Raw genomic sequence first — 13,324 nt, 5'->3', positions numbered from 1 at the left:
GGTAGTTGTTAAGTTTAGGATTAACGGATGTAGAATATGTTCATGCAGAATATGCATAAATGCATCATTCATTCATTCATTCATTCATTCATATTAATAAGCAGTAATTAGGAGTTTATTGAGGCAAAAGTCGTAGTTAATATTGAGAATTGGACCCTAATCTAAAATGTGACCCAAAGAAATTATGAACAAGAGAGAACCAACACATCATTAATAACTGATAATGTTGTAATCAATGTTTGCTTTTTCATGTGAGCTTTTAGTTTTTCTATGCATTGTTTTTTGCATAGTAACATAAAACCTGTAGCTGTAGTTTGCCTCTTTTTTTGCCAAATAATTTTGTCAGATCAATACCTTAACCAAGTTTAGTGTTTTGTTCTTCCCTCATATTTAAAATATTAAAAAAAATATATAAAAATGTTACTCCTATTTTGATGGTTTAATCAAACTTGTAGGGTCATTCAAAACAAATATAAATTAAAATAGTTGTGATATCCAGATAATTGTGGTAATATAATATGAGAATGTCTAAATAAATGACAAATAAAACACTAAAAACTAAAATCAATCATTAAAACAATTAAAATGGGAAAGCATTTCTGTCAATGGCAGGGAAAGAGTTAAAAGGAAGGGTGATGTGACACAGTGGGAAACATGTCCCAAATTTTGGAGTGTGTTGCAGCCATCAAAACCCCAATTTGATCAGGTGATCAAAAGTTTGTCAGTGATCTTTGTACTTTTGTCAGTTAAATAAACGTTAAAGAGAATTAACAATTCTCTTTAAGAGAAGGGGTTGTATATATACACACACACACACACACACACACACACAAATATATCAGCCAATAGAGAGCAAATGTATTACCCACAAACACATACACTGTTTTGTACAGACAATTATGCCTAGGTAGGCATCGCACTAGGTTTTGGAACAGCTTGTTTTCAGCAGTGGCATCTGTGGAATTAATGAACGTCGTCGTGAGACAGCCAGCGAACACTGAGTCACTCTCATTATACACTACATTACAGTCCATTACAGTCGCAGCATTTCAAACCCACTCTAAACTCCCTAATTGCCACGCACTTCAGCATCCAGACGTGTTTCTTGCAAAGTGCAGCAGTGGTTTCTTTCAGAAATGCCTAGGCATATTCTTCTTTAGAAAATCGTCCTGCAAAGTTCAAAGGCATTGCAAAAGAGTACACACCGCAGTCCGGAGACAGCGTTGAGACTTGTTTCCAGTGCCAGTGGAATGTGTTTAAACTCCGTGACACAGATAAGAATGTGTCAATCAAAAGTATGCGACACAAACTAATTATACATAATTAAATGGCAGAAAATGTATGTACAAAGCTCTAAGTGGTTTAGGGAGGGGTCAAATGCTAGTTAGCACATTGTGTATAAAAACAATCCAAATAAACCATCACATAAATGACAAAGTTGACCTGGGAATGTTGTCGTCCACAGTGGCACAGCCGTACAGGAACACGATAACACCCACAACCGCTGCCGGGATAAGCATCTGAGTATACACACCCAGCCAGGCGAAGTACAGGCCCACTTTCTCACCAAAATACTTCCTGAGAGAGAAATAAAGAAGAGGAATTAGAAATCACTATCTAGTAAACATCAGAAACAGATCCTCTTCAGGACTCGACACTAAGGACTGCATGACTGTCGCTTGGGATGGTCGACGCAACTGTCTCAGTGCTGCATCACGAGAGTTTATCATTTGCACGTGTTTTTAAGCCTTGCCTATTTAAATTGTCAAGCCCAAGAAGACGCGAAAGAGAACTCAATTCAATAGTTTTGTGTGCGCACCCAGAAAGCCACTTCTCAGACAGCGTGCAAATGCTGAATTGAGCTCTCTTTCACGTCTTCTTCCACTTGAACAGACATTTTCACACAAAATGACGTAAAATAAAAGCCGGTCTTGGCGAGTATACTAGTAAACATAGGCCCGGTTTCACAGACAGGGCGTAGATTAAGCCAGGATTAGACCTTAGTTCAATTAGGGCATTTAAGTAGCTTTTATAAACGTGCCTTAGAAAAAAAATGACTGGTGTGCATCTTGAGACAAAACAATAGCTGCGTTTCCATTACCCTTCAAATTGCGCAAATTGAAATTGCGAATTGAAAATACGCCCAATGGAAACACGTCAATTTCGCAAAAACTCCCATTTATCGCAAAAAAGTTTTAACGCTCGCATGAGGTGCTTTTTCAGGCAATTCGAAAAAGGAATATTTCGCAAAACTGCAATGGAAACAGTTTTTGCGCATTTACAGGTCACCTGACGTAGATGACGCGGTGTGTTTGGACAGAATACGAGACAGAGCTCTTTATTAAATTCATAAAAGACAAAAGAATGACAGGAATACTGGATTCTAAACCTCAAAGAAATGCCACAATCAAGACCTTGAAGCAGATATGAGGGAGAAACACCCAGAAACACCTCATATGTGCCGCTCTCAGTATAAGGGTCTTTCCTTGCCATTAATGCTTGGATAACACACATACGTCTCCTTCCATTAATAATAATGTCTAGTGCGGTACGTGGCTGTGATATATATAAACCTACCAACGTCCATTGCCATGATTTTTGGAATGACTTATCACGAGAGGAAAAAATAACGTTTTAGTCGCATAACATCGGTTAATGGAAACGCCGGTCAGTTTATCGATATATAAAATAAAAAAAAACGCCAGTCAGTTTTTTATCGATATTTAGAAGAAAAAAAAGAAAAAAGAAGAAGAAAAAAAAAAAAAAACGCAAAAGTTTTGCACAAATCTGAAATGGAAACGCGCCTAATGACACTGACCTATTTTAAGATATATCAGTGCAAGTTGCTTTCAGTTAAAACATCTCAAACATGCCTTTTAGTCTGGAACTATCTTAAGCCTCGTCTGTGAAACCGAGGGATAGTCCGTGATATCTTGAGTAAACACAAACAGTTGAGAAATAAAACGCATGTTTAAAAGTATATTGGATCCATGCAGCTTTTAAAGTGACATCAGCCTAATAAACCTGCTGCTGTCTTTGGTTTAAAATCACTCACTGCTCTTGACTGAATAACTTTTGTAACTTTAATAAGGATTAATCTATATTTAATTTATACAGTGAAGACTATGCAATGCTATTTTATATTTGATTAATCATTTTCTCTACCTGAAAATTACTACAGTTAAACTTACCTGAAAAACATGAAAAGCAGTGTTTAATTTATTTGTATGTTTGTTCTATTGTATTTGTGCTATTGCTCGTAATTTGATTGTTTGTTCTTATTTTATTAATGACAGTTTAAATATATGCTGAAATTTATACGAGTAGTTTTTGGTGTCACAGTCTTATTTATTAAAGGTATTGTGGAGGATTTTCCCGAATTTTAGAAAAGAAAATGCACATGCGCAACACTCTACCTGCTCCCGAGAGGGAACGCCTATTAAACGTGTGCACGAGAGAGCATGAGCCTAGTTCTCCTCGTGCACGCTCTGTTTACAAGTTGCTGCGTGACTTGTGCCAGGGCTAGCATCGCTAATCATAGCTTACATTAACTTTTACTAGCAGTGATTTTAAATGGATTTCTCCAAATAGCATGCCAAACTTTACCTGTCGAGTAGAAACTTCGCGACTGAGGCATCAGAGGGAAGCCCAACCTGCGCTTTTAGCGCACGCCAGCGTGTGAAATATTCTCCCAAAAACACTCTGGTCTTGTTTCTTTCTTCAGAGGCCTTTCTCTTCTTGTCATACAATTCGTAGACACTTTTTCTCTTGCGACCCTCAGACATTTTGAAAAAAACCCGGTGAGAACAGGCGAGCTTCAATGAATGGCTGAAACCGTAGCTCACCACACACATACACATGAAAGTGCGCATGCACAGAAAGCGAAAACTACCTAGGGACGAGCACGTACGACGGCCTTACGTAAACATATCACCGGAATGATTGACAACTAGGAGGACCAATAGTCTTGATGATCCACCCGGAAAAAGAAAATCCTCCAATATACCTTTAAGGTTATGGGTCAAAAACAACGAAGACTATAACTAGGCCTATTTTATGTGTTTATTACTTTTTTGTGGTGGGGCCAGTTGACATTTTGTCAGGGCAAGTAAAAATTTAAACGGGCCAGTAGAAAAAAATCTGAAGGTCTGGCTACGAGAGAGCAAGACTAACCCAAATGTTAATGGATTGTTGATTCTAAAAATGTCATGTTAAGTAATGACAAAAGTAAAAAATAATAATTATGTAATAATAATTGGTTGCACCACATCATTTAAAAATTGCAATAGGCAGTAAAGCAGTTGTTTTTTCATTCAAATAAATAAATAATATATAATAATAATAATAATAATAATAATAATAATAATAATAATAATAATAAATTAACCTGACTTTTTTTTTTTTTACTTTTTTTTGAGAGAGAAAAATAAAATAAAATTTTACATTCACAGATACAATTTATCCTTTTTTTTCCCTCCTTTCTTTTTTCTTTTAAACATATATGCATATGTACACGGACATAAAAAAAAAATAAAAAAAAAACACTCTGATAAGAATGTAGGAGAAAATAATTAAATTAGATCACAGTTTAACTTGACATTTTTAACTGTTTAACTTCATAATATAATTTTTTTTTCTTTTTTCTTTTTTCCAGAAAATTAAAACATGCTCATCATAGAAGAAGTGTATTCAATTCATTGTATGTATTAATAGCATTTATGTTTTTTTTTTAATACATGAATAGATCCAGAAAGAAAAATGAGAGTCATGTCATTGACATCATCCCAACAGGTCACGACAATAACTGCACATTTAGTCCAGTAAACACACACGTTTTGGTCATTTCTGCAGAGATCGCTCATTTTATGCGAAACCGAGTGAGTCCTTTAAACAAATCCTGTCTGAATAGGACTTTTGACAATCTGATTAATGCATATCAGTATAATGTATTTCTATAATCTCTCCTCTTGCTTCATAATACCCAGGCAAACCTGTCTCTAGCAGCATTCAGCATCAGATAGTGTATTATGTATTATATATAAATAAAATACCTGATCAGTCCGATGGGCTGGTACTTGTAGAATATGCTGTAACTCGCCCACTCTTCATACAAGATCTGCAAAGACAGAACTAAAATTACATTCATTCTGGAATAACGATACATGCAGCGTGTCTGAACTACAGCGAGTGCACGTCTTAGAGCTTTAATGGAAATGGCGAAGTAACTGATTGATCCAGTGACAGCTGATGAAAAGGACAAATGAAGCCTGTCTCTACCATCATGTTACTAATTTCTCAATGTAATGACTTCGATTCGGTGTGCCTGCAGGCATGTAATGTTATAGTTATTTAATGTAAACATTATGCATGTAAACATTAAGGTTATATGACAAATAATCTACTAACAACACATCCAACAGCGATACCAGTGGATAATGTTTTAGAAGCGGAAAGGGTCTGTTTTGTTTCCCTTGAGCTTGTCGAGTTCACATTGAGGTCTTGAATGTGTAAGGAATAGCCAAATACAGTCAAAAAGTGCCTGACTATCACGTTTACTGTCCACAAATCGCCTCGAATGGGTCAAAATGGATGGATTAATCAAGTGAACAAGCGGTTATCACTCAATTAAATATACATTACATCTCCATGCATGCAACCATTAGTGCATTGATTTGTTTTTTTGTTTTGGTACAATAACAATAGCCAGTTGTAACATAAAATACTTTTGACATATTTTTGAAGCAATGGAGAAATGTAAAAAAAATTAAAAAGCCTAAACTTGATATGCACGTTATTTTAAGAAATATTACAGTAGTATCAGTTCACAGATGGATCAACAAACGGAGCTACTGGCCATTTTCCCAGTATCGTATATATTAAATAATATATTTTTTAATGTGTATTAAACATGTGATATTTTGCCGTTGTAGTTGTTACATCAAAGCATCAAAGTTTCCCACAAATGCACACTGCAATTCATCACTGCATGCATTAAAATGAACAAATAATGGCAGCTCAATCATAACTCCAGGTTTTCCCGCTTCGAAATTACAAGTGGGAAACGTTCCTTCCCCCGGGGGTTAAGCGCAGTGTGAAAAGCCCTAATGAGGGTGAGTAATTGATGACAGAATTTTCATTTTTTGGGTGAACTAAATGTATTCTTTATGTGCTATAAAATGCAAACCTGTGAGAGAAGTGAACTCTAAAGACATTGTGTAAGACTTTGGGCTCTGTTTACACCTGGTATTAAGATGCGTTTTGGTCGATCAGATCACAGTTAGTTCAAAACACATTCCTTTTTTCGTTGTGTAAACACTCATGTGGTCGAATGTGTTCAAACAGCCACAAAAGACTAGCCTGGAAATCCAGACCTAAATCTGAAAGATTAATGGTCTGGCATCGACTAATGAAACTCGGCCAGCTCGAGGGGCGGCACCAAGTATGCATTTGAAGATCTCACTGCACGCAATTGGATAACACTACGACCAATCACGACAAGCCCCATACGCTTAGCTACCAGCGGAGCTAACTGGTAGATTAGACTCTTGCCGTATCCGGTCGGCAAAACAGCAAAAACGCCCTTCTTGCAAAGGAACGATTCGAGCGCCGTCTTCTGTTCCTCTTTTAGATAAAAAGCCAAGTCTAACTCGTTCATTGAGGCGGCCAAAGCTGTTTCAAACAACTGGTGTTCATCCATAGCCATCTTGCAATGTTTACTAATGACTTCGACGTCACAGCGCTGTCGTCATCTGTTTAGCTCGCCTCTGGCCCGCCTATATCAGATAACCCGATGTGATTGGTGCAGCTCGGATACAAGGGCATATTTAATGAGCATCATTACTCGACGCCAGAGTAACTCGCTGGGCAAATTCAACTTGTGCTCTCGCGAGAACTCTGGATTTCCAGGGTAACAAAAGACCCAAGTTTGGTTTGAAGATGAAAAATGTACCAAGCACCACCTGATTTCTAACACACACACTCGGCTGGTCTTGCGTCTGTCAGAGCAGAAATGAAAGCTGATGATCTTGATGTATTTCCGTCTTCTTCAGTCGCATTCAAATGTAAATTGCACGAGCTTATTTGGTCCATTAGATCGAAAGATCTGAAAAAGCCCCTACATTTACCCGTCCATAGACCCTCCCCTCGAAGAAATCAGGACAGAAGTGGTTGAAAGTGGACAAAAGAGACGGATTAAAACACCAGGTGTAAACAGGAATGCGTCTCCCTCGTACACTTGTGATCCGATCGACCAAAACGCATCTTAATACCAGGAGTAAACAGAGCCTTTGTTGCTCACGCTTGTATGCTCCAATAATAGAAATCACATGAGACAGAGTCTGGAATAGTATGCGATTGAATAAATAAGCCATCATTGGTGGGAGCATAAAAACAGTTCAACAAAACCACACTTCACATATTTTTGGTGCATTTGCTAAATGCGTATACGTATAAATGTGTATACAGTATCTAAAAAAAAGGAGAACTCCGGTCAATAATAAAAATGATGTTATTTCAGCCAGCGCTCATACCTGTATTTACATCCTGTTTTCAGTCGAAGTCCACAGTAGTCGATTGTCGAGTTCACACGCATAGGTTTAGTACCTATGATCACGCGCGTGAACTCGACAATCGATTACTATGGACTTCGACCGAAAACAGGAAGAAAATACAGGTATGTGCGCTGGCTGAATAAACATCATTTTTATTAATATCTTTCACATCTACTGCAGTCAGATTCACCCGCGTTCACTCAGAAGGAATCACTCACATGACCTGTGCACTTGTAATGACACATCAAGGATGTTAAGAGGCTAAAAGCAGGTTTAAACATTGCCCCATTGAAGTCAACAGGGTGCAAATTTTAAAACGAGGATAACACGTTGTAGGCAACACCGATTTTTTACGTTGTTCTCTGTATTGACAGCACTCCAAATGTACAAAAAAAATGAGCTCAATGTTAAAATTGACCGGAGTTCTCCTTTAAGACTGGAATTAATTAATTGTGTTTAATTTATGAAGCCACTGCAAACATTATCATTACATATTATATTGTTATATTATAATGCCATCATATTCTGTGCAGGCAATTAGCTTAAATCGCTGTAAATAGAAAAGCCTGACATTATCACTGCTAAATTCCTTAAAGTATTGTGGTATCCCGTCATGTTTCTCACTGACACACACACAACTCGTGAAGATCGCGGCTTAAAGAAAATCCCGAGCTTCCCACTCGTATTTACGACACTGTTCATGTGCGTTAACACGATCTTTACGAGATGATCTGAACGCACTATAACACACAGTGTGTCATCAACACACTACAAGCCCCAAAACTCCAACTCTCTCCAAGGGACCGCAAGGTTTGTTGTGAAAAGACTGAAACATTTACTCTTTTTCAGTTCTTGAAAATAGCGGTGCTGAATTATTTAGAGAAGGGCTCCACTGCCCACTAAGACTCAACAGTGCGCCTGCAGGAGTGCGGATCACAGATGGCTGACGTGGGAAATGATCCTGTTGCCTTGGTGACCTGACAGTTATTGGAGGTTTTTCTGCAGGCGAGTCCAGAGTCCCACCAGGTCTCCGCTATTAAAGCTATAGGTCTAGATCCTGGAGCCCATTTATGGTGTTTAGTTATATCAAGTGGTCAATATGAGATTCAATGAGCATGCCATAAAACAGTCTACACAGGTGAAAGAAAGGATGAAAATAAATGTGTGATAAAACCAGTTTTGGAGAACAGATTCAATGATAGCATCTCTTCCCGCTACAGAGGGTGAAGTGAAGAACGCTGACCAATATGGAAATACTCATTACTTTTTATAGCCTATTGAATATTGCTGGAAACCTTACCGCCGGCTATATTCGGGCCATGCAGATCCTCTGAATTACGGACACATCATCTCCAAAGGAAGCTTGGTGTTTTAGGTTATCGTGCTTGAGATGTTTCACTGAGATTTCGGGACAAAACAGGCTATAGAATAAAATTATTTCTGATTAATCTGTTAAAAATGTTACGAAATATTTATTTGAGTTTGGGGGAAATGTCCTGTTATACACACGAAATGTTCCTCCTGGTAGAAACAAAAATGTGTATATTGACAGACATATTTATATAACTATTGAGTTATATAACTGAGAAACTGAGAAAACTAGAAATCTATTATAATTAAGAATTAATTGAGGTAGTTATATTACAAAATTAACTACAACATCATAATTAAGTAAAAGACATATATATTTTTAATTATATTATATATATATATATATATATAGTGGGGTTTTTTTTACTATCATTGAGATACTATTTTGTTTTTTTGTTTTTATGAATACTTTGAATCGTTTTTTTTATATACTTTTCATTTTAAAGCTTTAATTTTGATGTGTGTTTTTGTTATTTTTAATATGTCTATAATATATAGTTTTTATTTATTTTATTTTATTTTTGATTATTTAGCACACCATGTTAAACTAAATAAAAACGAGAAATATTGCCTTGGCAACTAGTTGAAATAAAATAAGATAAATAACAAGTTGAAATAAAATATATATATATAATAAAATTAAGGTTAGATTAGTTTAAATCTGAAACCATATAACAAAAATGTGTATATTGACAGACATATTTATATAACTACTGCCAACTGAGAAAACTAGGAATCTATTACAATTAAGAATGAATTGAGAAAGTTATATTACAAAATTAACTACAACATAAAAATTTATTAAAAGGCATATATATTTTTTATTATAGCCTATATAAAAAAAAAATTATATAATATCATATTGTATTAAAATTATATATATATATATATGTATGTGATTTTAATTTGCATATGAAATGCAGCCATTTTAAAAACAAATGGCAGGTTCTGAACGTTTTGTTGCAAGAATCAGTGTGAAATACAAGTCCAAGATTTGAGTATGTATTCTAGCATATTTAAAAATGTATTTTACCTTTCTGTCATTTGTTTCAGCGTGTACACCGTCAATATCTCCCTGTAATGAAAATAATGAAATCAACACAAGAAATAGAACAAATCAACTGAAGAGATTGGAAAGATGTAAAAAGGGAGTAAAATATGACGTGACTCACATCGTGTACAGGATAGGCCTCAGTGTAAATGCCACTGCCGAGGAGACTGCTGATTCCTGTCCACACCAAACACAAGCTTTATTAAACACAGAGTACAATACAATCAACCAATCACTGTCCTTGGATATTATGGGACGGTTTTGAAGACCACGTTGTGTTGTTGAAATTCTGGTACACACTTTACACAACTAAAGGCCCCCAATATACTTCAGGCGAAATCAAAGAACGAACCGGTGTGACGTAATTTAGAACAAAATCAGGCCAAAAGTTCGTTTCAGGAGTTTTAAACCGCTTGCCAAAGCGAACTGTCCGTAAAAGTTCACTCCGGCTGTTAAATACCTTCGAACCATTGGTCCGTGGCGATGATGTAATAGGTGGGTGTGGCTCTGAGGCTCCGCCTTCTTTTACATGGAAATCTTCTCTGGTTCTTTTCTTTTGTTCAGTAAGGAAAATCATAAACACTTGAGAGCTGCTTTATAGCAGAAACTGACACTGTTTTTCATGTTTAATACTGTAAAGCTGCTTGATTTTGAGCAATCTATTGTATAAAGTGCTATATAAATAAACGTGACGTGATTGGAGAGCTGAATTGTAGAGCTGGTGCAAACATCCACATTGCTACGATCAGATGCTTTCTGAACTGCTGTTTTCTCACCGCTGTCATTTTAGTTGTTTTTTTTCTTTTGTTATTGAGAAGAAAGTGCGTAGCACATATTTACATATTCATCTAAACGCCCCTCTCAGCAGTGTGGGATATTCTTTAAAAGTATTCATTTTACCCCTTAAACGAAGAACAAAAAATAACTTCACTGTGAGTATATCGGGGCCTAAATTGTACACTAGGTGCTTCAGTTGCAAAATAACAATATTCTAGCTATTGTACGGTGGCTGAGAGAGCTCAACGTGCCACAACTGAAGATAGAGAAAAAGACCATGAGGGAAAGATGTTAATCTATACATTAGTTACATTGTTCAAATGTTGTCATGTTATGTTTAAACAAGTTTCATAAGAAATGTTAGGTAGTGCATGGTCCAAAGATGAGATGGCAAGTTTTAAAGTTGAGACACTCACACACAGATATATAACGGATATAATTTTTTTTTTTAAATGTATATTTATTTGCAACAGTTATGTAAACAGCAATAATAAGATATTTCTGGTAATTACAGCTATTCAGCTGATGGACACGGTGTTGCGTTGTCATGGGAACATCCCAGGTGAGAATAATGAGGAAATTACGTTGTCTTTCGTCGCTCCCTTCATCAAGTGCGATCCAAACGGCTTCATAATGGCACACAAGTGCCATGCTCACTGCAAAGTCCCCACTTCAAGGTCTCTGCCGTCTGCCCTTCGAAGGGAGTATGTTATAGGGATGCTCACGAGCAAGAAGCACGTCCCAGCCGGGTTCGTCACTTATTGGCGTCCCCTGGAAACGTTTCCGTTGTGGTCTGTGCTATTTACAGCGCGTTTCTGTATTTGGTTGTGTTGTGAGTATTTGGAGCACACATGTGTTGTGAAACTGATGAAGATGTTTTCTTAAAGGGATATTTCACCGCTGGAAAGATGAATGTGTATTTAAATTGGGTCATTTATACCCTGGAAATCCAGAGTTCTCACGAGAGCACAAGTTGAATTTGCTCAGCGAGTTACTCTGGTGTCAAGTAATGATGCTCATTAAATATCCCCTAGTATCCGAGCTGCACCAATCACATCGGGTTATCTGATATAGGCGGGCCAGAGGCGAGCTAAACAGATGACGACAGCGCTGTGACGTCGAAAGTCATTAGTAAACATTGCAAGATGGCTATGGATGAACACCAGTTGTTTGAAACGGCTTTGGCCGCCTCAATGAACGAGTTAGACTTGGCTTTTTATCTAAAAGAGGAACAGAAGACGGCGCTCAAATCGTTCCTTTGCAAGAAGGCCGTTTTTGCTGTTTTGCCGACCGGATACGGCAAGAGTCTAATCTACCAGTTAGCTCCGCTGGTAGCTAAGCGATAACTTGTTGTGATTGCTCGTAGTGTTATTATATCCAATTGCGTGCAGTGAGATCTTCAAATGCATGCTTGGTGCCGCCCCTCGAGCTGGCCGATTTTCATTAGTCGATGCCAGACCATTAATCTTTCAGATTTAGGTCTGGATTTCTATTTAGAAATGTGAAATTATTTTAGAAGTTGGTGTCTTCTAGACTGAGAAAAGCCAGAAAATGTATTTTTGGCTCATATGGATGAAAGACAACAACTCCCAGAATGCACTTGCTTCGCTGCCCTACGAGGCCACTCCCATGCCACGCCGACTAGTCGACTCAAAACTGAAAAGACGTTTTTTATCGTGAGATCCCCCTATGGGCGGGTTGAAGACATGCGGGACGAGCTCCTCCTACTGGCTGTAGTCTCTCGCCTCTGGACAAAAATGCCTCTGATGACCCTAAAGGATGATTTTTGCGTCAGAGTTTTTTTCCCAGACACACAATACAGAAATCTCTCGTCTCAGGGGGACATGAGGGAGGGAAGCACGGTCATTCGAAAATACTACCGGGTTTCTACTGATACAAAGCTTAACGCTAATCAGTGAAGTATCCCTTTAATTTGCAGGTGTTTTTCTATTTGCATGCGTTTTCTTCAGTTGCAGCGAGTTGAGCTCTCTCGGCCGCCGTACAATTGACAAGTTGATTTGGTTACACTTCATTTCCTTGTTACAATGTAATTATACATTTAAGCACTGGGTAATATTAAATGTACTTACTATATTAGGGTTTGGTTCAAGGTTAGTGCATTTAATTGTAATTATGCACAATTTACTGTTATTACTATAGTAGGTACACATGTAGCATAAAAAGGACTGTAAATTAAAGTGATCTTTCAAAACATTTCAACAAACAACATGGTGGATTTTGCAATAGTTTGTCTAGCAGAAGTAATAATAAGATGAAACTTACCCATGACATACTTAGCCCGTGTGCATTTTGTCCGTTTTAAAATTTCATACACCTGTTGATGATTAATAAATACGTTTATAAAAGAGGATTATAAATAAAGATTATTAGAAATAGTATTCACTGATTGGTGATACTAGACTCGAAATGAAACTAACATGACAACTAGATGAGTAAAGTTTGATGACAAACTTTGTTGTTGGCTTGACAAAGCCTTGTCTGAAAGTATGTTCTAACACATTGCTAACATGTTTTAACAAGTTGCTAACTTCATTGAACACATTGTTAACATGTT

At 37.0% G+C, this 13,324-nt stretch overlaps 1 protein-coding gene across 3 annotated transcripts in view; it reads right to left on the bottom strand.

Moving 5' to 3' along the window:
* The window catches only part of ano1a (anoctamin 1, calcium activated chloride channel a), a 58,122-nt gene that overhangs the window by 21,379 nt on the left and 23,419 nt on the right, over positions 1-13,324 (bottom strand). For all 3 annotated transcript variants that reach the window (XM_084405068.1, XM_084405069.1, XM_084405067.1), the window contains exons 7-11: positions 13,033-13,084; positions 10,094-10,149; positions 9,955-9,996; positions 5,052-5,116; positions 1,444-1,578 (exon numbers count right to left, since the gene is read on the bottom strand). In XM_084405068.1, coding sequence (XP_084261194.1) covers positions 1,444-1,578; positions 5,052-5,116; positions 9,955-9,996; positions 10,094-10,149; positions 13,033-13,084 — 350 coding nt within the window. The remainder of the gene's footprint in view (positions 1-1,443; positions 1,579-5,051; positions 5,117-9,954; positions 9,997-10,093; positions 10,150-13,032; positions 13,085-13,324) is intronic.

This window comes from Rutilus rutilus (genome assembly GCF_951802725.1).
Source record: "Rutilus rutilus genome assembly, chromosome: 3".
Taxonomy (NCBI): domain Eukaryota; kingdom Metazoa; phylum Chordata; class Actinopteri; order Cypriniformes; family Leuciscidae; genus Rutilus; species Rutilus rutilus.
The sequence above is the reverse complement of the archived record's forward strand: the minus strand, read 5'-3'. Positions and strand labels throughout refer to the sequence as shown.